At 40.2% G+C, this 22,521-nt stretch overlaps 3 protein-coding genes across 6 annotated transcripts; 2 read left to right on the top strand and 1 right to left on the bottom strand.

Annotated features, from left to right (window-relative positions):
• The first annotated feature begins 2,405 nt into the window (after window positions 1-2,405).
• ddx4 (DEAD (Asp-Glu-Ala-Asp) box polypeptide 4) lies at window positions 2,406-7,130 on the top strand. Its single transcript, XM_047045270.1, has 20 exons — window positions 2,406-2,439; window positions 2,528-2,567; window positions 2,739-2,798; window positions 2,888-2,920; window positions 3,005-3,025; window positions 3,435-3,503; window positions 3,589-3,630; window positions 3,790-3,831; window positions 3,926-3,961; window positions 4,049-4,087; window positions 4,188-4,333; window positions 4,723-4,875; window positions 4,956-5,110; window positions 5,284-5,413; window positions 5,532-5,698; window positions 5,852-5,997; window positions 6,065-6,164; window positions 6,263-6,533; window positions 6,616-6,723; window positions 6,808-7,130. The coding sequence occupies exons 1-20, from the start codon at window positions 2,419-2,421 to the stop codon at window positions 6,883-6,885; spliced, it is 1,857 nt and encodes a 618-aa protein (XP_046901226.1). The 5' UTR covers window positions 2,406-2,418; the 3' UTR covers window positions 6,886-7,130.
• A 183-nt stretch (window positions 7,131-7,313) lies between these two features.
• LOC124483972 (interleukin-31 receptor subunit alpha-like) lies at window positions 7,314-12,537 on the top strand. Of its 4 annotated transcripts, none has more exons than XM_047044590.1 (15): window positions 7,314-7,493; window positions 7,690-7,941; window positions 8,029-8,137; window positions 8,226-8,380; window positions 8,487-8,620; window positions 8,786-8,948; window positions 9,602-9,684; window positions 9,786-9,993; window positions 10,146-10,310; window positions 10,675-10,773; window positions 10,866-11,006; window positions 11,096-11,236; window positions 11,361-11,445; window positions 11,591-11,672; window positions 11,924-12,537. In XM_047044590.1, the coding sequence occupies exons 1-15, from the start codon at window positions 7,445-7,447 to the stop codon at window positions 12,359-12,361; spliced, it is 2,304 nt and encodes a 767-aa protein (XP_046900546.1). In that variant the 5' UTR covers window positions 7,314-7,444; the 3' UTR covers window positions 12,362-12,537. The 4 variants fall into 4 exon arrangements, with proteins under 4 accessions (XP_046900546.1, XP_046900545.1, XP_046900547.1 ...); XM_047044589.1 differs by having other exon boundaries at window positions 7,687-7,941; XM_047044591.1 differs by lacking the exons at window positions 7,314-7,493; window positions 7,690-7,941 and having other exon boundaries at window positions 7,948-8,181; window positions 8,286-8,380.
• Window positions 12,538-14,207: 1,670 nt separating this feature from the next.
• On the bottom strand, window positions 14,208-22,492 carry il6st (interleukin 6 cytokine family signal transduce). The gene is made up of 16 exons (XM_047044588.1): window positions 22,161-22,492; window positions 21,200-21,250; window positions 20,809-21,087; window positions 20,520-20,664; window positions 20,231-20,394; window positions 19,982-20,136; window positions 19,653-19,812; window positions 19,398-19,480; window positions 19,046-19,283; window positions 18,704-18,886; window positions 17,992-18,093; window positions 17,650-17,793; window positions 17,341-17,484; window positions 16,752-16,848; window positions 16,358-16,439; window positions 14,208-15,695 (listed from the first exon to the last, which is right to left on the bottom strand). The coding sequence occupies exons 2-16, from the start codon at window positions 21,243-21,245 to the stop codon at window positions 15,030-15,032; spliced, it is 2,688 nt and encodes an 895-aa protein (XP_046900544.1). The 5' UTR covers window positions 21,246-21,250; window positions 22,161-22,492; the 3' UTR covers window positions 14,208-15,029.
• Between the last annotated feature and the right edge of the window lie 29 nt (window positions 22,493-22,521).

The following is a 22,521-nucleotide window of genomic DNA, read 5'->3' as shown; positions in this document are numbered from 1 at the left end:
TAATAATTATAAATCCGTGCATTTGTGTTGTGTTATTTTATTGAAATGAAACGTAACATGATAGGACTAGGTAGGTCTATACAGTGCCCAGAAAACAAATGTTGATGATTCGTCAACATTGTCAACAGTAATAATAATTTGTAAAAATAAAGTTCCCCCAGTTCACAATAGACCTACATATAACAAATGTTAAGAAAAAATCTGTGTTATCTAGTTTAATTGATATAAAGACCATATCGTATAAAGTCCGTCCAACCGCTTTAACAAGTAATGGTCTCTTCGGTGGTGTAGTTGGTTAAAGCGTTGTACGACTACATATTGTTAATGCGAATCTGGGATCCCAAGTCCAGTGAATCTCGTACGATAGTCTTTAACTTTTACTGTGAGAAAATGACATAATTCTAAAGGCCTACGGATGTATCACAACATTTTAATGTGTGAGCACTAATATCAGATCAAAATGAACACATGTAGCCTTAATTAAATATTGAATAACGTAGGGTAGTCTACGGTCGGAGACAACCACTACGCCTCATTCAGCCAGTTTAAACGGCTGCTAGATGACGCTGTTCATTTTCAAAGCGCCGATAGTTCGGCTCTTTGGGCCGGCACAATCCGGAAGAAACCACCAAAGCTTCACAAGGCATCGTTCGCCCATCCCTATCAATATCCTTCCCATAAAAACCCTACAGTTTAGGTTCGTCTCAATATTGGAGGATGCTGAGTAAAAAAATAATAATAACTGCTTCTTTCCATATTATGGCAGATTGGAATACAACTAACATTTATGATGTGAATCATCGCCACCTACAGTTCGGGAGTGTCAGGCCGGCGATTTACACCATCCAGCCTCTCACGCATTAAAACCATTGATTGTAAAAACAACCATTTCTCACGCTCTCACGCAACACGTATTTCTCTCGCATTTCAAACATTTGTCACGCTATATACAATTAATCAATTAGTAGACGAAGGGCAGATTTCTGCCGAGTTGATAATTGTCTAGATTTACTGAGTTATACAGCGTTAATCCCCCCCCCCACCCATAGTTTAATAGTTTACACTTAAACTTCCAGAAGAAATATCAAATTAATTGATTGAATGTTTATATAAACTGAACTAAAATCATAAATTGTAAAGCCTATCGTAAACTGTACAATGCTGTAAAATGTATATTGTGAAGTGTCACCATCGCCTCAGATGATTTTTCCGATGTAGCCTATAGATCTCTACACATATTTTTTTTTTCTTCAAATATATATATAAAATAATAAAAAATAAAAACATAAAGTAGTCAAAAATAACAGGCTGTCGCATGTGCCTTCCAAGTAGGCTAGTTAGGAGCGTACTTCAGCTGAACTACTCGTATTACTCTTTGTTTAATAGTTTCTTTAATTTAATACATTTACAGAATGGAAAAAAACATCATATTTCTAATGCAAGTTGAATAGATATGATGTTACAAACGTAGTGGTAATATTTTACGGAAGAAATGTTAACACCCCTTCTTTGATGACTGTTTGTCACTATTCCCGCCGCCGCAGCAGGTTTTTCTTCAGTCGTCAGAATTAATTCGGTCCATTCAACGATCAGCAGCACACCTGACGCCACGTGGAACGCCACCAAGAGTTATTGAAGGCTACCCTATACAGTAGGTATCGTTAATGATTTTTAGATTTTAAAAATCAATGTAAGATGTTGTCTGACTGTCAATCCAAATACGTTATTTTGAAGAAATACACTCGAAATCAACGCTTTATTCCACAGTCGAGACTTGATTAGCTAGCAATTATGCGCGTGCACATTTAACCTAATTTAATATACACAGTTGATAAATCAACATTTAACTTTTGACCTTTTTCTATCCTTGTTCATATTTTTAAGCCATATACCGAAATATAGTATGGAGAACGTTGCTAACTTTAATCTAGTTTACTGGCGGTAATAGCTAGCTAACTTGAAACGTGTGGTAGCTGCTGTAGCTAACTCTACATCGACATGGTGTGCAACAAGGAGGAAACTATATATTGCAATCCGGCATTAGTTCTGAGTGGTCTGTAAAATATAGAACTATGCTGATTTGGATGTAACCAGTCGGTTACCTACTATTGAAAGTACGTTAGTAATTTATTGGGCTAGTTTGGCAAGGAAATTAGGCTATGGCTAGTTCTTGGAACATGTTGGCCATGATAGGTTCAGCAGCACGTGGCCTCTGACTGATTTGACCCCTACTTGGGAAATATGCATAGGTTTACTGGCAAACATATTGAATACACTTTTAACCGACAAGTATTTCTATGATAACTTGCTGCTTGCCGTAAGCATTTAATAATTATAACGATGTATGTTAGAAGACAATATTTCACACCTAACTAGCTGTCACGTTCATCTTAATTGCAGGCAGCCACTTCACAAAAAATGGACGACTGGGTAGAGGAGGTAAGCTATTTTAAGTGGAACAGCATTGACGCGTGATGCTAGTTTGATTCAAACGATTGTTTTCCAATTGCATTTTCTTTTTTTTCAGGATGCCAGTACCACATTTGCCAGCAATATATCAAATATTGGTCGGTAAAGTCTGATGTTTTGAACACTTATTACTAATTTCACCAGTTAATTGGTGTTTCTGAAAAGACTTCAGCAGTTAATAAATGTGAGATTGATTGCACTCAAATTCTATTTTGTTAAATGGGACGTTTTGATGGATTTCATTTTTATTTGATCTTATGTAACTGTAGATGACCGAGGCAGCTCTTGGAACAATGGAGGTGGAGACTTTGGAAGAGGTGGTAGCAGAGGTGAATCTCCTGTCGATTTAAAAGCAAATGGCACATTTTCTTGATACGTTTTTATTATTTAATATATTTTGAAATATTCTGTCCTTCAGGCAGGGGAGGGTCCAAGAGTTCATTCTCTTTTGGTATGTTTATTAACTTAATGAATGTCTAAATCTACTCATGTACTCCTTTACATACTAAAAGCCTTTTTTTCTTATTTTGAGCAGGGACTGATAAAAATGAGAATGGTAAGTAGAAAAAAATCTTTCATTAGTTATTCTAGATTATCCATTAACTCCAGCATCTCCTGCAGTTGCCATTGGCCTTGATACTGTCCTGACTACTAGCCTACTCTTCAATTCAACCAGCTGTGTAAAGGTGTCTCCTGCTGTACCTCACTAAATGGGATACCTTTTCACAGCGTTTTGGAGATGTCTGTACAACATTTTGTATGTGTCGCTATGTCAAGGGTCATATTCAACTGTACAGAACAAGTGTTCTGTTATGGTCCCAACATATTAATACATTTTTAATTGCCTGGCTTCACTGTTTTGTACCATGCCATTTGTCTTTAGATACTATTCCAAAATTGACCTGATTGTAATCTTTCTGGGCATTTTAAACTTGATTGACTTGAGTTTACTGTGTGCACCTTAGATGTTGATGGGGGCAGCTTTGGGAACAGAGGCGGTGGGAGGGGAGGCTTCGGTGGAAGAGGAGGCAGGGGTAAGTGTTTAATTGGATCCAAAGCTAATTGAACATAGAGTATACTGAAATGTAAAATTAACCTGCAACACTGCTTTCTCACCAGGAGGTGGCAGAGGGTCAAGGGGAGGTGGTGGATTCAGTAACGGTAAGATTAGTCTGGTTCTATATTATCCTAGATCATGGCTGATTTGGCTCATTCATTGTCTGGCATGTGTCGTTTCATTCCATTCATTAGTTTTGCTAATAGTATCTTGTGTATGCATGTTGCCTTGGCTGGTGTTATTTATAAGTGTTTTTGTTTTAGGCAGTGAAGATGGTGGAAGAGGGGACTTTGGCAGTGGGGGAGGTAATTGATTATGCAAATGGAACAATTATATGCAGTATTATGACACCATGATATGAAATGGTGATTCCTTTGTGAAATGTCCTTGTTACACTAGGTTACCGTGGAAGAGATGAAGAAGTATTTTCTAAAGGTTCCATGTCTTATAATTACTTTTCAATTTTAATTAAACAGATTGATAGAAAAGACCCATTTTGATATACTATTCTCTGTTGTTTAGCCAGGGATGGTGAAGGGGGAGGAGATATGGAAAATGCAGGTTAGTATCTCTGGTCTTATGTGACTTCAAATTCTAAACGTTTTTGAAGTACTTGAATGGCCTGAGTGAAAACGGCAAATCTACTTTTGAATGTACCCAGGTCCACCAAAGGTGACCTACGTACCTCCAGCCCTCTCTGAAGAGGAGGACTCCATTTTTGCCCATTACGAGTCGGGTATCAACTTTGACAAGTACGACAACATCCTAGTGGATGTTAGTGGCAGCAATCCCCCAAAGGCCATCATGGTAAGCAGAACAACACTGTGTGCATGCCACTTTTAATACTGTTTATTGTATGCACCTGTGCACCAAAGCAAATAAACCTGATTCTTCTAGAGCAGTGGTTCTCAACCCTGGTCCTCGGGCCCTCCTGCCTGCATGTTTTAGACGTTTCCCTGCTCCAACACACCTGATTTCAAATGAATTGGTCGTTATCAGGCTTCTGTTGAGCTTGATAATGACCCATTCAAAAACATGCAGGCTAGGGGGGCACAAGGACCAAGATGGAGAACCACTGTTCTACAGTATTGACTGTCATTTGAATAGAACATCATTCTGATATTACATCACTGGGGTGTGCAGTTGTTCTCTATGTTAGGAAGAGTTATTCATTGACCCTCGGTTTATTTCCTCAGACATTTCAAGAGGCAGCCTTGTGCGACACCTTGAACAGAAATGTCAGCAAGTCTGGCTATGTGAAGCCCACTCCGGTACAAAAGCATGGTATCCCTATTATTGCTGCAGGGAGGGATCTGATGGCTTGTGCCCAGACAGGTTCAGGAAAAACGGTGTGTTTTGTACATACACATAAGACCATGGCTGAGGGTGACACGGTCCCAGTTCCCTAACCCTCTGACATGTCTTTCAGGCTGCTTTCTTGCTGCCAATCCTGCAGAAGCTGATGGCGGATGGCGTGGCCGCGAGTCAGTTCAGTGAGTTACAGGAGCCTGAGGCCATCATAGTGGCCCCTACCCGGGAGCTGATCAACCAGATCTATATGGAGGCCAGGAAATTTGCCCATGGGTATGTAGTCTTCATCAGTGTTTGTTAGGTCTGTGCAGAGATGCCACTGCCTGCATGTGGACAATACCAGACATGATCTGTACAGCTAAAACATTTAAAACCAGAAGTGGGTGTGGCACCAACCAAAAACAACTTTTCATCTTTCCAAACGTCTTTCTTTATGTGATGTGTAGGACTTGTGTGCGTCCAGTGGTGGTTTACGGTGGCATAAGCACCGGTTACACGATCAGAGAGGTGATGAAGGGCTGCAACGTGTTGTGTGGGACTCCAGGAAGACTGCTGGACATTATTGGTAGAGGAAAGGTATAGACCCACATTGACACTTCAATTTGAAACATAATACAATGATACATTTTGGCAAAAAAAACTCTGCCAAAATTGTACTATGGAGAAGATGAGCATAACTATCCAATCTCACAAGGTTGGCCTCAGCAAGTTGAAATACCTGGTGCTGGATGAGGCAGACAGAATGTTGGACATGGGGTTTGAGCCAGACATGAGGAAGCTGGTGGGCTCCCCTGGCATGCCCCCCAAAGAGCAGCGGCAGACCCTTCTGTTCAGTGCCACCTATCCTGAGGACATCCAGAGGTCTGTTCGTTTTGGACAACATGCAGCCATACATGGTTTTATTTGATAGTTAAGATTGAAACAACTCATACTATTAATAAATGATGACTATAGGCCTGTATCTGACCTAAAATGTTGTATAATACTTTATAAAAATGTTTTGTCACACTACAGATTGGCTGCTGACTTCCTGAAGACTGACTACCTGTTTCTGGCGGTGGGCGTGGTGGGTGGAGCCTGTAGTGACGTGGAGCAAGTGGTTGTCCAGGTGGACAAGTTCTCCAAGAGACAGCAACTGTTGGATGTCCTCAAGACTACAGGTACTCAACTTCAGCCATGACTTTAGTTCCTCAATGAATACAGATTCATTGGTATGTTTTACTGCAGGTACTGATCGCACAATGGTGTTCGTGGAAACCAAGAGACAGGCTGACTTCATTGCAACCTTCCTCTGTCAGGAGAACGTTTCTACTACAAGCATTCATGGGTACAGTTTGTTATCATGCATCATGTCCCCTCAAATGATCTAGTGCAACTGACACGATGGTGTATGTTTTATACTCTTGACTTGTTGTCTTGTAACAGTGATCGTGAGCAGAGGGAGCGAGAGCAGGCACTCAGTGACTTCCGCACAGGCAAATGTCCTGTACTGGTGGCCACCTCCGTAGCTGCCCGCGGCCTGGACATCGATCATGTCCAGCATGTTGTGAACTTTGACCTCCCCAACAATATAGATGAGTACGTCCACCGCATTGGTAGAACGGGCCGTTGTGGAAATACCGGGCGAGCAGTGTCTTTTTTCGACCCGCAAAACGACGTCCAGCTGGCCCGTTCTATGGTCAAAGTACTCTCTGGGGTAGGTCTCTTTGCCGACCATAAGTGGCTGAAACGGCATCTTGATCCAAGCAAGACTTTTTAAATACTGTGACCTTCGACAGGCCCAGCAGGAGGTGCCCTCGTGGCTTGAAGAACTGGCCTTTAGTGCCCATGGAACCTCAGGGTTCAATCCCAGAGGAAGCACCTTTGCCTCTACTGATAGTAGGAAGGTATGTATTTTAAGCGATTCATTTTAAAACGTCTAGAACATGTAGGGTGTTGTGCATGCTTTAATTGGATGTCTGTTGCACCAGGGGGGTTCTTTCCAGAGTGAGGCCTCAAGCCAGCCTGCAGCCCAAACCACAGGTGGTGACGATGATGACTGGGAGTAAAGCTCAAGCTGTTTTTTGTGTTGATTTTCAAGACTGCTTTTGTTCAGTGTTACTTTTACCTTTTTCATATTGTTTGAACATAATTTTGTCTTAATCAGAAATTGTTAATTGCTTGAGCCTGGTCTGAGATGAATCTTATTGATTAATGTGATGGGCATTTGAATTGTGATTTAAGCTTTCTTCTATAATTTTACCTCAAATCTGTGTAGATCTAGCCGAGTGTGTTTTCATTGTAGACATATGGTGTTGGAAAAGCATGTTTGTTTCCTGGTTGACTATGTAATTTATGTAAGAAATCATAACTTACTCCAGTAAAGGATATTGTGGTTCTGTTCACTGATTTGATACGACCTGTCAGTGTTTTATTCTACATGGAGACGACTGATGGTTACCGTTAACACTTCCTCTTTATCGCTGTTGTGAGCAAAGTAGACTGCATCCACATCGAAGTCGTACCGGGTTTTTTTCTTATTCAGTCTCGAGTTAAGAGGGAAACAAGTTCCAATCCGATTCACTGGATGTCACCTAATTTTAAAGTTATTCTTGCTAAAGTTTGAAGATGTATTTTTCGTTATTGTGCATTCTCCTGACGCCAGTTCTTGCAACAGGTACCTTAACAAACTTAACTGTATTTAAGACAGTTGTAGGATTTGAATAAGCCTTGCTTTTACAAATGTAAAGAATTTGTATGGTTTCTAAGGAATCATTTTAAAGTAAAGGAATAAGGATTATGCTTGACCACTGTTAAAGATTTAATTTATTAACTTGGTTTGAAAATAACATTAAATTGTTTGTTGCTAGAAGTTATCCCACAAGACCCATACATAGAACTGGGTTCTGATATCAAGATCTTGTTCATGAGTAAAGCATCATCGTACAGCCATGGGCAAATCTACTGGACTTTAAATAACAACAGGATAAATGGATGCTTCTATGAAACCATCAACTCCACCTCCTCTGCTGTATACCTTCATCATTTTACTCTTCAGAATGCAGTTGTGCAATGTCACAGCATGACTGGACAAGTCTTGGGTGGAACCTTTATCAAAACATACCGTTAGTACATTTGAAAAGATTTACAAGTATTTCATGTCTGTCTCACTGATCCATGGTTACATCGTTTTTATTCTTTATCATCAACAGAGAAGCCCACCAACATATCATGTATCACATACATTTCAAAAAAGAAGTTCACATGTAATTGGATGTTGAACTCTTCATTGAACGTGAACTACATTGTGTACAGGAAATGGTAATACCCTTTGGCCTCCTTTGTTTTGTATTTCCTCATTACATGTAAGTATTTCGCTACAATGTCTTCTCTTGAATGTTTTCTTCAGCATTGGGGAGTTGTACAATGTCAGCTGTAGCACAGACAAACTGTCTTGCACCTTTGACAGAACAGCATTTAATCCCTGTACTGTCACTGTGAGAGCCAGAACCATAGCTTGGGAAGTTGATTCAGACTCGTATCAAGTAGACTTATGGAATACAGGTATGTTTAATAGTATTGTAAATGCACAGGACAAAATACAACCAATACATCCTGCAATATGTGGAATTAGCAATATTTGTATAGATTTACTCTGATTTGTTTCCAGTTAAGCCTGAACCTCCAGAGAATGTTAAAGCAGAAATGATACCTTTCTCTAACAATTTGAAAGTTAAATGGGACAGACCAGAGGGCAAATCTTTTTACTTCTCCATTTTAAACTGTCAAGTTAAGTATGCTCAGGTATGCAAATATATGTATTATATTGTTACACCTATATTTCCAATATCTGGTGTTCAAGAATATATTAATTGTTGGACATTTCAACTACCATGTTGGTCTAGTTTTCTCAACCTCTTTCAATCCTTAGCTGACTACTGAAATTTGGGTTTTATGTTTTTGGTGTAGTATATGGTAAATACAACAATGGATAAACAGGCTCTCAGTGGCAATCTGACCATTGAGGTAGTGGAGCCATGCACCAACCACACCATCTCTGTTCGATGTCATTTGGGCAAAGGTCACTGGAGTGAATGGAGCCGGGAGGCAACGGTCCTATCCCATCTGAAAGGTAAGGAATCACACCATGTTCTATAAACTGATCTCTTCAGAGTGACTTGTCTTCCTTTCAAAGAGGATGGATTTGGTCTAAGTAGGCTTTTAATCCAGTGTATTTAGATCCATAAAGGGGAGGAATATTGTGGAGAGAAGATTATCAGAGCTTGTTTAACTTGTTCCATGTGTGTTGCCCCCTGATTATAGCCTCTTGGGGTATGATACATTTGTGCATTCACCTGCTCATATGTTAACCTTGACAAATTCCTCTAGAAAATCTATACTGTAATGCTAGGAATTTGTGTGTATGTCTTAGCAAATGTGTATCTGTGCAAATCTTATAGTGGGATTTTAGGTTGGCTTTAGTCTAACTCATAAGCTCGAGAACCAGACACTGCAAATATGTTTATTTGCAGGTGTGTAGTTGGAAATGCAGGGGTTGTGACGTTTCTTGTAAGCCAACCTTCTCAAGAAGGATATGGCAATTATAGTAACTTTCTCGTAAATTTTCACTGTTATTAGTCCTTCACATTTTCCATTTATTAATACTGTAGGTCACAAGATTTCTTGTTATTACAGAGCCCTTAGAGTAAAAGGGTGGACCAGAATTATTTTACAACTTAACTGCATTAGCAAATTAACTCTATAACCCTGCTCTATTGTTAACAGTGAATGCTGTTCAGCTCTATCTATGGAGAAAGATAGAGGCACCAGATGATTCTGGGACAAGAAGAGTGTTCTTTATGTGGAAGGTAAGATGTCAAGACAATATTTACAATGTCTTGAGTCACAATTGATGCAGTCATGTATGTATAATTGGGATTAACTAAGTATTCTGTCCTTCACCCCTTAGGGGATTTCAACTTTGTGCAAGGCTATAGATGGGTACAGCCTAGAAGTTTTTTCTGGCGACAGTCTAAAACCCAGTAGCCTTTTTAACACAACTCAGGATACGCTTTCTGTTCTCCTGGGCAAGGCAGCACACATAGGCACCCTCACTGCCTTTCATGGTGACATCATAATTCAAGAACAGTCCACGTATGTGCCCGCCACTGGAGAGAGTAAGATATTTAATGTTGTGATTTAGCAATACTTCTCTAAATCACGCCTTAATACAGTGATGGATATTTTTTTTTAAAGTTTTGTATTGAATGATTATGCTCTCTATGCTTTAGCCTTTTGTGTCATGTTTTTGTGTGTGTGTGTGTGTCAGGTCTTCCCCAAGTTAAGGAACTCCATGCCTCGGTCTTCCGTGGTGATTTTGTGGTCACCTGGGCTCCTCCTGACCAGCCTGTCAGTACCTATGTTGTGGACTGGAACACGGAAGTGGGCCCACACAACTGGATAGACACCAGGAACACAAACATCATACTAACTGGTACTGTAGGTTGTGTGGAGGGAGGGAGGGCTGATGTATAAATGGATGGATTAGATTAGAACAAGATGATGGATCTTGACCGCCACTCTATCAGCTGTTTAAACCCACTCTGAACAGACCTTGCTGTACTTTACTAGAATAGTTAATATCCTTCTGAATATATTGCATGTGGTTTATTTAGTGCATTATGCAGACCTCATTATGTGTTTATGTATACCTTTTTTATTGAGGTTAAATCAATTAGGCTAAATCCATATAGATTTTCTGACTCGTACCAAAAAGCTTTATGAGTTGGTTGTTGTTGTTCACACCACATCATCGACTCATCTACTCCTTTTCACAATCGAATCTCTCTGACCCACAGGGCTGCTATCATGTCAACTATACAATGTGTCAGTCACCCCTTTGTTCCATGACAGCTCTGGACAGGAAAACCGAGTTCAGATATGCTCTAGCGAAGGAGGTACGTATGGTATTTCAATCATTTCCTTTTGTGCACTCGAAGACACTCCTGTTTGAAAAGGATGATAATCCTATTCCTGTCTTCAAATCTAGCTCCAGGAATTGTCTCTACTGATGTCATCCCTCAAGACATAAGTGCTCGGGTAAACTGGACTGTGGTGCCAAAGACTGAATGTCGTGGGGCAGTCGTCAACTATACTGTGTTCTACTGGAACAACACTGGTCCTAAACTCAGTAAGTTCCCTGGAACTTTAGTCATATGTTCACATTAAAAGATGGCAAATGTAGTTTGGGTGTTGATGACTGTCTTCTCTCCTTCCCAGATATAACTGTAGAAAGACATAAGCAGGAAGTCCTTTTGGAGGGACTCCAGCCAGGCATGCATTACAGCTTCTACGTCACAGCCAACGCTGTCACCCGGGCAACCAACAGCAGTGTGACTTCCTTTTTCACCAACAAATATGGTGGGTTACAATTTGCTACAACCCACCTTATAGACACCTATTGAATTAGTATGGTCCATAGTTATGCTGGATTTAATTCAATGTTCTAGCTAATTTAATACATGATCCTACTCCTTTCCTGCAGATCTTTTCTTTCTTAAAACACTGAGTGTCTGCGGAGGCCTTTTCATAATCGGTGTCCTCTTTACTGGACTCTGCTGCGTCATCCAGTAAGCCACTGACGTCTTGATTCCATTTAATCACAACACTTGTTGGATTTAAGCAATCCATTTGTAGGTTACCTTTTCCTTTATTTCACCTATTTGATCTTTGTGTTCACTGTGTTTGCTGATGAAATAAAATGTGATGTTCCAGGTGGAAGAGTTTCCTGGGAAAGATGGTGCCTGACCCTGGTCACAGCTCCTTGGTTCAGTGGCTCTCTCAGAGCTCCCAGCAGGTTAACGGAATCCCAAAGGCTTTCAGAAATGCTCTAAATCAAACTTTCATCTTGTTGTCGTAAATGCATAAATTATCATATTCTTTTAATATTAGCTTTAACTGAACATTTAAATGGGGTATTATGCAGTCATCACTGTCAATTTTGTCTATTCTTTTGAATGATCATTATCAAGTTGTTTCAGTTGAGTGACCAGTCTCATCATTCCAGGTTGAAGTTCCCGTCACCAATTTTCTGTGCTTTCTTTTCAGAAACATTTCCTTATGACTCAACAAATCTGTCCCTCCAACAAACTTCATGAACATGAGAAGATCTACCACTGCAAGGTGGACACAATGGCAAGTGACACTATTTTTGAGTCGAGTGGGGATAAGGAACAACAGGCTGAAGCCATGAAGTTCATTGGTGCCCAATCTGAGGAAGAGCTGAGCTCTGGTTGTGGTCGCAGGACCCTGTGTGAGTGGGAACCCAGAGAGGAGAGATTTGACACTGACCCGAACTCTCCTAGCCTCCCAACACCATGTGGGGAGGACACAATGAAGACAATGACGTTTGAGGACTCTTTCAACCCACAAGCCTTGAATACTTGTGTCCGCAGCCCTTATTGGAACCAAGACCCTGTGGAGAGATTAGGTGCACGGAGAGGAGAGACGAGGTTGCTTTCCACTAAGGAGAGTAAGCATATATGACTTTGGATACGTTACAACAGAGCATAGGGTAAAGGAGAAGAGAAGCCAACGTTTAACCACTCTCCTTCTGTAATTTATTTGGACAGATGCGATTTCGGGGCCTGGGAAGCTTTCTAACACAGGTACAAACATGATGTATTTAAAAATTAAAAAAAATAAAACTGATCAATTCTAAATACAGCTAAATTAGTTCCTTGTTTTTAGTATTCAGTTATATTTGCATACAAATTATTGCATGTAAAGCAAAGATTTAAACTGAAATATATTGAAAATGTAATATAAGACAAACTGGTACAAATATATATCTTTGTATAGATTATAGATTTAATTTGTTCAGTCAAGACACTCACGCGATTTGATTTGAGCATTTATTGATAACCATAGACATGGAAATAGGTTTTACTTTGGCAGAGTGTATGTATGTATCTAGGGGAAGCACTCCCTGTCTCTAGCATTAGTGAGCAACACACAGAATATGAGGCAGGGAGTAAATAGAGAAATAATTCCCCTGATGGCCAGTAACACACAGACAACCCTGGGAAGATGGGGCTGTTGGAGGGTGGCAGCAGCACAATAATACAGCTGGGAGTGATTTTAGGAGAATCTGTGCAGTCCTATCGGACGTGGACCAATGGGTTTGAAGCAGGCTAACACAGGTGTAGTTGATGAGTGTAAAGAGGTGCACTGCCAGAGTGCCACACCTGAACTAGGCTTTGAGGGTATTTTATTTCTCCACATTGAGCATCGATACAGCAACACACACAGCAATTCCTCTTTTAACTGTTTGCAGCAAGAAACTTGGCATGAAGGGGAAGGGGTGTTACAACACCCCAGCTTCCTGAGTACAGAAAGTGACTTCCAAGATAGAAAGCAGAACACATTCAGTATGTTAGGACATTCAAGTTGCATGCTGTGTATGGACTTGACTAGCATATATTCATCAGAAAGTTTATAAAGTTGTTCTCTGAGTTAAATGGGGGGTCAGATGGCTGAGCGGTTAGGGATTTGGGCTATTAATCAGAAGGTTGCTGGTTAGATGCAAAATGATGTGAGTCATGTGACCTTGGCCAAGGCACTTCACCCTACTTGCCTCGGGGAAAATGTCCCTGTACTTTAGTGGCTCTGGATAAGAGCGTCTGCTAAAATTACTAAATGTAAATGTGAATAAATCTAGAAGAATCTTAAATTCTTGGGAAGAGATTCTTGGGAGGACATCTCCTGGCAAGTCTCTTAGTGCAGCCATAACAAATTTAAAAAAGATTTTGGACAAGTATTGACTTTTAGGTAACTGTCAGTCTTGGTGATAAAGTGTCAAAATATGACAAACCGTCCTATAGATTAAGCCAAGTTCTTTAAATTAATTAAATGTGAAACACTGTCTATATTGGCATTATTACGAGCTGAGAGTTTGGGACATAGGAAAATCCAGCTAGTTGCCTAATGAGGTTTGTGATTTGGGCAAGGAATGAAACTGCACAACACAGTGGCCTCATGAATAGTGTCCTTGAAACTGGAGGTTCCATCCCCAACTGACACATTCCAAGCCCCGCTAGACACCAGAGCTGCTTCACATGATTTGTTGAGAATATTAGTCTAATCAGTTACCATAGGAATGAGAATGTTTCGCTACTACTATACACTTTTTAGCTTAGTTATAATAGTATATGTAGTTTCTTTACAAATAGTAAATTAATTAGTTGCAAGAACTTGGGGTCAACAATATATTTTTTGTGATGAGTCAATAAAATAGTCAGAAAAGGTCACCAAAATGAGAATGCTTTGTAACATGAATGAATCAACATGAATGTAACATTCTCAACTTAAGTATGACCACAAAACCAGTCAGCACCATATCTGGCAGTTTATTTTATAACTGTTTGTTACAAATTCACAAACCATGCACCAAAAACGGCACATTTGCATGGATGGCATGCAGTGAACTATTTTGCTTCATATTAAATGTAGTGTTATGTCAATATTGATAGCTCTCAAACTATTGGATATATTTTTTTCCCAAGCACAGATGCATTTTGTAAAAGCTCAAGGTATAGTTTAGTCATTTACTAATTCAAGAGATTCATGACAACTTTCGACTTATTCAAAAATAAAAACATGCAACTTTGAATTCTACACAAAACAAAAAGGCTGTGAAAAATAAGGCAAAGACCTACATTAAGTAAAGTTCAGAACATCTGAAGTTAGTAATAAGGCAATATTCAATGCTGAACCATTTCTTCTAACTCTTCTATTATTTTGGTGTTTGAACTACATGCTGAAATGTATAGCATAGTTGGGGGTGTAGTACTGTACAGTTAGTCCTTAATCCTCTTTTTCCCCAAGAATTTTCCCAAGAAGGGAAAGACCGAAGCTTGATAAGTTAAGAGTAGCAGCAGTAACATGTTCAGTAATTCATATAGTAGCGCAGTTGATGAGCCTTGGCCATGAAATGCTTTACCTATGCATAATACTATTTTAAGTTTTAAAAAAAATCCCACACATGTAACATCTCCATGAAGTCATGAATACCATTTGGTTGCTTAATCAATACTGCTGATTATACAAAGACAATGCCTTTAAAAAGATTTGAAATTCATCTCCGAAAGAGGCACAGAGAAAGTTGTGGCAAATAAATTGCAGCATCCAGAAAATGTCAACATTGTAGCCTCAATCACTGTGGCCTGTAGCCATTCAGCTGGGGCATGTAGCTAGAGGCTGGATCAGCAGGCTGTCCATCAGAAGACTGCCCTTCCTCTGTGGGCGTGGTCTGCTGAGAGGCCTCATCCAGGGGGCTGAACCTGAGCATGGCCACACACCCCTGCCCCTCCATCTCCAGTTGGCTAAATTCAGCCGCAGGTTTACCACCATCTTCGTTGGCCCCAGGCCAGCGTCTGAAGTAGGGGTTGCAGGGGTAGCGCTGGGTCTGTCCACTGCCCTCCTGTCCCAGCAGGTCAGGGTGCTCCTCAGAGTCCAGTAGAGGCTGAGTGGATTCGGAACGGGCAAAAGTGGGCTGCTGCGTCGGGCCTTGGCTCGGACGGAGCAAGCTGGGTGTTTGACCCTTGTAGCCACTGGTCGCCACCACCGAGGAGTACTGAACAGTGCTGGCTGTGGTCTGACCAGAGTCACTGCCCTCATCGCTGTCCGACACGCTCTGACGGGGCGAGGACATGCAGGAAGAGCCTCCGATGCCACTGCTGTGCTCCTCTGACAGGTACTTGTCCTTTTTCAGGGGCAAGCAAGTCTTCTCCTCCTCAAAGAGGGACTTGCTGTCCAACATGTCTGCCTCCACCTCCATCACGCTCACGTCAGCCAGGGCACCCTCTTTCGGAGTGTCAGGCTGTGAAGGAGAAGAGAAACATCTATACTAGAATTACTGAAATCTGTGTGTGCAAGTTTTAGAGTGGGACTTTAGGTTGACTTTAGTGGAATGATTTTCTCAAGAACAGGGCACCAGACAATGTTGTAATTTTGCAAGTGGCGATCTCAGCACCCAAGGATGTGCGGTGCCGAGTTTGACGTTATTTTGATTTGAGCTTTAGGAAACAAAACATGGACTTGAAATTGTGATCTGAGAAATGTACAAGACCAACAGATAAAAACTACAGATGCATAACAGACACAAATCACGAGCACTGCATTATCTATGGTTCCAGGAATCTCTGTGTGTCACCAGTATCTTCATCATTGACTGCATCACGGGCACTGTGCACTAGTTAGTAGAGATTGGCAAAAATCGATGTTTGCTCTCACTCACCCAAAGCCTAAACACTATAGTGTAGCAACTGTTCACAATAAACAAGTTTAGAAATTAGGCAGATTCTTCTCCCCACACTGAGCAGCTCTCCAGACTATCTATCCTATACTTACCTAAACCAAACCACGAAAGCTAGTACAACCACTTTCATGACTTAGGGTTGTGAGTGCAGACTGAGTCAGTGTAATACAGAATGTTTGAGGATGATATGATTAACTCCACTTTTATTGTAGGTAGCAGCTTACTTTAGAGGGGAAGTCAGGAGACCAAGTAGCAATGGTGCTGTTCGAAGGGTTCGGGACATCTGGCCAAAATATCTTTTTTATCCTATAGATGGAAGAGAAAACAACTTTCATCATTTGGAAAACTGATATTTCAGAAGTCAATGGCACCAGTGTTGGAAACACACACATCCATGTTTTGTACGCACCTACTACACATCAATGTGTCATGCAAGTTTGTGGTTGAAACACCTATTTAGCAGACACCACTTGTCTATGATGGGATGAGTCCTAAATCAGTCCCCCAGTCTTAATTATGCAACATATCAGGCAACATCAAAATGTATTTACACTTTTATATCCACTACATTAAGTCCTACACTACTAGGTCAAAGAATTAGATAGAATTTGGACTCACCAGCTCTTAAAATTAAACCACAGTATTAAGACCACTAATACACACAACAGGAAGGCGAAGCACACTCCCACCACAATGCCTTCTAGCTCCCCTTTAGCTAAGAGAAACACAGAAAGGAGGTCATTAATGTCACTGGAGAGACTGAGATAATAAGCAACAGTACCATTTTCTCATTGGAGCATTACAGTACATATTATACAGTATTGAAAGTTTAGCAATGAGGGTGAAGTGGAGGAACATCAAGCATGAGTGCAGCATACACATGGACTAGAAGGTAACCTTGTCAAGTATTTGAGTAACAAAACACTGCATTAAGTTATACATACAGCTCTGGAAAAAATTAAGAGACCACTGCTTTTTTCTTTTCTTTCCAAAAACATTGAGAAGGAACATTTTGAGTAAGGAACAGAAGGGTTCAATTTAAGAGGCCACTGCACGTTGAACCCTTCTGTTCCTCACTCAAAACACCCCTTATCTCATTATTTGGAGAGGAGAGAAGGAGCAGTGGCTTCTTATGCATTTCCAGAGCTGTAGATGCTCATATCCACAGCATTGGTACAGTAAGAGGTCAGAGAAAAGCCTAACTCACCATATTTCAGAGTGCTGAAAGTCCTTCCGGGACCGTGGAATGAGCCATTAATTGTAGATGCTGCTATTGAGACCTCATAACTGGTGTGACTGGACAAGGGCTTCAGAGTGTAGGAGAAGGTGGTGGAAGGGACTGTTTCTGTTACTGAAAATAAATATAATACATGATTGGGGGGGATATAGTTGCCATGTGACTGTGATGTAATTGAATGTAAGTATGCCTATTGCGAGCGTAGTTCTACAAGAAGAAATACTAAGATGGAGAGAAAGCACAATATTCAATAAATCCAGCACTGGATCATTTACTTACAGTAGTCCTTGTTATTTAACCGGCAGAAAATGGTATAGTTGACAATGATTCCATGTTGTTTGTCTAGTGGAATTTCCAACCATTGCAGCTCAAGGTCATACTTCCCAATTCTTTTCAGATGCAAAAAGGGAGCCTCCGATGGAGCTAAATATAATATGAATAAATATAATTATAAAATATTACAAAATAAGTACATTTACAGAATCATAACATAGCTAGAGGATTTTTTTATTTATATTTTTTTTTACTGGAGATCTGTACTGTGGATACTGTATTAGCAATGATAACGTGAGACATTAAAGGAAAGTGGATAAATAAAATACATAATACATAGTGCTTTACCCCCTTGTTCCAGAAAAGCCACTGTAGTCATTGGTTTCCCAGCCATTCCAGAATACACTGGATACACTGACACGTTGTAGTGTTTAAACTTCTGAAGATTACCTTGATTAGAAAATGCAAATCATGTAGAAATTTAAACTGGACAATCTTGATCAGTTGTCCTCAACCCTGGCCCTCAGGGACACCCTGCCATGCATGTTTAGATGTTTTCCTGCTCCAACACACCTGATTCAAATGAAAAGGTCATTATAAAGCTCAGCAAAAGCCTTTTAATGACCATTTGAATCAGGTGTGTTGGAACAAGGAAACATATAAAACATGCAGAGCATAGGCCATAAGGTTAACCCTGTTATCGTTTCATCCCGCTCTTCACAATCTTAATCATTTTCTAAAAGACATTTCGTGGTTCACCTTGCGGCCTAGCAGGGGGTCCCTGAAGACCAGGGTTGAAAACCACTGATCAAGATGATAATATGCATGAGAAACAACAAGTCACAACTTAACTCAATATAATATGTTGAGGTGCGCCCCCTTCTGTCCAAATAAGTTATTTCCTAATATTACCAGCAATTGCATCATTATTCTAGACAGTCATTCTACACTCAGTAAGTTTGATGCATCATTTTCATCATCCAATCAATTTTCTATTTACATTCACTTATTTAGCATTTCATTAAAATTGTCAGTAAATAACAAACAAAAAACGACTTACCCAAAATGGCCGCCTTACTTGCGTGTCTGTGTTCTCTCTGCCAGTCCATCTGCCCGTCGCTCACCGACACCCACTCCACCACGTACTCGGTCAGGTTGACCCTGTTTATGGAGTTCAGTTTCCACTTTACCCACAGTTTGCCTTCGTCGTTGTACCAACGTAATTCCTCCACATGAGGAAGATCTGAAACACATAGCACACGGAAGTATCTCCATATATCATGAAAGTTGTATCACACACACATTTTACCACACAATTACATGTTTATAACAATCAATATACTCTGTAAAGAGACAAGAAAAATAAACATGGATGCATACAGAATCTGGCACGGTCACGTACCTTGACTTATTTTCGGTATGACTAAGGACACTTCAGGAGACTTGCCCACAGCATTGTGAGCAATCACATCAAAGTGGGCTGTTACACTGTCAGATATGTCAATCTTGCGAAATACAGTAATTTTCCTTTCTTGGAAGCTTGAATCCAGATCTGTATTGTTGACTGTCACAGTCTCCCAATTTGTATTTGGAAACCTGATGTCATATTTTCTGATCTTTCCATTGGACTGTACAGGAGCCTGCCAAAACAACAGGTGGCAAAAAACATAAAATAAGTTCCATAGATGATCTTGTTCCAATATGACTTAGAGGGCACACCCAAAGCATTGACCACCATTATACCCAGACCTTACCTTACTATAGACCTGCACTCCTCGCTCACTTCTTCCTTCCATAGGGACAATAACTCGCCACACATCTGGCTTACTTGCGGGTTCTGGGGGCAGAAATGGGAGAACAAAAGATTATCAAGATTGAAAAACATAGTCCTGATTCACAGGCGTATAGCCCACTTGGATCAGATGGCCACAATTCAGAATACATAGACTTATCAAATATCAAACCATTCTAAGCCGTTGTACTTTGATAGTTACGCCTACAGTACTTACTGGCTTCAGGGGTCCTGGCTTCAACACTTTTACTCCAATCGCTCCAGTAGCCGCCCCCCTCACTGTGTATGCAACGCACTTCAACCACATAGACAGTGTCTGGCTTAAGAACCTGAAGCCGAAAAGATTCAATGTAGTTCTCTGTGTCACTTTGAGGAACCTGTAAACACATTCAAAAACAATGAAAAAATGGTTACAAAACTGTTTTGGCTTCATATTATTTGCTGAATGCTTAAATATAGGTCAGAGTAACATTTGTTTTACTTAAGAAACTTGTACTAATGAGAAATTATGCAATATTGATTGAAACATGAAACAATCAGATTTACCTCAGACCACTCTTTGGAGCTAGCTGTGCAAAACCTTATGTGGTATCTCAAATGTAAATACACACGATCTATAGGACGTTTCCATTCCACACGGAGGGACCTGGGAAATCCCTCCTCTGGGATTAGCTTGACTTCAAAGGGGGGGTTTGTTTTCACTGCAATACAGAATTTAATTACATTCAGTATGAGAGGAATTAGAGTGTCAAAAGCGAAAGTCAAGTCAAGGGGACATTCCACTAGTATACGTACCCAATTTATTGGCATCTATCTCTAGGTGATCTGACTGGACCTTCCCTAGTTTGTTCTCCTCATCCACCCATATTTCCAGCTGCACAAAGCTTGGAAATGTGGACAAGTCTACTATCCCACTGCCTCTCTGTGTATGGTTTTTGTGTGGTTCCCTATCAGAATACCTGAGGGGCAAAAAACAAAAACACATTGTGACACTCCTTTACAGTACAAATGTTGTCAAATGAGGAGGGATCCACAAAATGCACTGATTATTGATGATCAAATGCATATTCAAGGGCACGCTCACTTTTCGTAGACAAACAGGGTGTACTTTGCGTCCTGTGTCACAGGCTCCTTCAGTCCAGATACCCATGTACATGATATGTAGGGGGAGATTCGTTCGCCAGATTGTAATGCTTGGCAAGAAAGATTTGTCGGCTTCCCTGGTGGATCTAACAAAATGACAAAGTGTGAAAACCGGGAAGTAGAACATTTTCCATTGCATTACATTAAGTCACCACTGTGGAGAGAAATTGATTTGTTTGTGAGTATTTATGCAAAATGGAACTTTCAAGAATAAAGATGGGAATACTTACACTCTTTTGTCAGTATTATCCCATGGACAGGAGAAGGTAGCCGTCGACTTTTACAATACAACCATTGCCCTGTGTTACTGGTAATGGTTATAGTGACGTTCACAGCAGACTCATTTATTTTGGTGTATTGTCCTTTCGGTATTTCGATAGTATTAGTCCAATATATGTCCTCTGCAGTGGATAACGCGTCTTTGTACAATACACATGTAGCAGTGAAGTTTTTACCAATCTCCACTGTTGGAGATTGTGGCTGTATCATTCCATAGTTAGCGATAGCACCTGAAAAATTCAAATTAATACAAGACATCACTACAAAACACATGTTTAACGCTTATATTCTTTTTGGTTAGTATACTATGTACTTCCAGTTTAAGTAGGCTCTTTGTCTTACCAGAAGCAGTACTGGCCAGGAATACCAAAGATATAAATGTGTCCATGATGTCTAGGATTCAAATACAGGTAGTTATATACACTGAAAATGCTTAGCAAAACACATTATTAAAGAGTATGAGAACAGATTTTGAATTAAACACATACAATCAGATTTACTTAAATTAATACTTTATGGCTTTGCTTAATCACATTTTGGAATGCTTAGGCTACAATTACAGGAGTTTAAGCTGCTAGTATTATGAAACTAAAACAATACGTTTTGCTTTTATTAGTGTCGTGTTAAATGTACAGATATATGCTTAGCTAATAGCTAATTAACAAAGCATACTGTGTTTCAAAAGCCCCCCTATAATTGACGTAGATTTCACCAAGGCCAACAAATGACGAGGCATCAGGCATCATTAACGACCCTGATACTTTAAATTGAAGCGTATAGGCTACAATAACATTAAACCTATTGGTAAAACATTGTTGACAATGTAATGTAACCAAAGAATGTTTTCAAAACAAATGGACACAAATGTGTCCAATATCTGTGGAAATACAAATTCAATTAAAGGGAAGGTGAAATGTGCCACGGCCTGGGGAAATGACAAGTGAGGCTATACATCAATATTACTTACACTAATTACTGTAGCTAATAAACTATCATGAGTGTGTGTAGTACAGTAGGCCTAAGTTTTACATAGCATTCTAGTGCTACGTGCTTTTCTGTGTGTTCTCCAATAGCGGCAGAGGATGTGTGTTCTGACCTCAACGTAATTTACCAGCTACACTTTATTGCTAACACCACTTACATCGCAGTCAAACAGAAAGACAGAGACAAGAATTGATTTACCTAGAATCGCACAGCATGCAGCATGGCTAGTAGGTTAGCTCAGATGCAGGCTAGCTTACTTATGGTTCCAAAGCTAATCGTTAGCCAACAATATCGGTCAGGTGCACTAAGAAACACTCACATCAATCCTGCTCGGTCGGTCTTGGCCAGTTGGGGCGTTGTTGGAAACACTTTAAGAAAAGAACATGTTTGAATCCACCTAATTAGCAATAAATGTGTAGATGTAGCTATTACACAGATATTTGGTCGAAATCTAGTTGTCCCGTCTTCAATACCGATGTCCCACCTCTCTCTGATACTTCCAGTTTGTTCTGTATTGAGTGTTGATACTTGGTATTGCGGCGGAAGAATAACAGAATTACAATCACTAAGCTAAACTAAGCAATAGATCGAGAATTAACGTGTCTCAACAATTCGTTTACAAGTTTGCTTACGAAAGACTTCCTGGAATCCTTATACGGTGATTTGCCAATAGAATTGTC

Source organism: Hypomesus transpacificus, chromosome 22, assembly GCF_021917145.1.
Source record: "Hypomesus transpacificus isolate Combined female chromosome 22, fHypTra1, whole genome shotgun sequence".
In the NCBI taxonomy this organism is placed as follows: domain Eukaryota; kingdom Metazoa; phylum Chordata; class Actinopteri; order Osmeriformes; family Osmeridae; genus Hypomesus; species Hypomesus transpacificus.
Note: the sequence above shows the minus strand (reverse complement) of the source record. Positions and strands in the feature narration are given on the sequence as shown.

Coding starts and splice junctions, on each gene's coding strand:
- LOC124483972 (XM_047044589.1), top strand. CDS start 7,445: ATGTATTTTTCGTTATTGTGCATTCTCCTGACGCCAGTTCTTGCAACA. Junction 7,494..7,686: donor GACGCCAGTTCTTGCAACAG/GTACCTTAACAA, acceptor GTTTGTTGCTAG/AAGTTATCCCACAAGACCCA. Junction 11,673..11,923: donor TCTCTCAGAGCTCCCAGCAG/GTTAACGGAATC, acceptor CTTTCTTTTCAG/AAACATTTCCTTATGACTCA.
- il6st (XM_047044588.1), bottom strand. CDS start 21,245: ATGGACACATTTATATCTTTGGTATTCCTGGCCAGTACTGCTTCTG. Junction 20,395..20,519: donor ACCCTGTTTGTCTACGAAAA/GTGAGCGTGCCC, acceptor TTTGCCCCTCAG/GTATTCTGATAGGGAACCAC. Junction 19,284..19,397: donor GAGTGCAGGTCTATAGTAAG/GTAAGGTCTGGG, acceptor TTGTTTTGGCAG/GCTCCTGTACAGTCCAATGG.
- ddx4 (XM_047045270.1), top strand. CDS start 2,419: ATGGACGACTGGGTAGAGGAG. Junction 2,921..3,004: donor CAAGAGTTCATTCTCTTTTG/GTATGTTTATTA, acceptor TATTTTGAGCAG/GGACTGATAAAAATGAGAAT. Junction 3,631..3,789: donor AGGTGGTGGATTCAGTAACG/GTAAGATTAGTC, acceptor TTTTTGTTTTAG/GCAGTGAAGATGGTGGAAGA.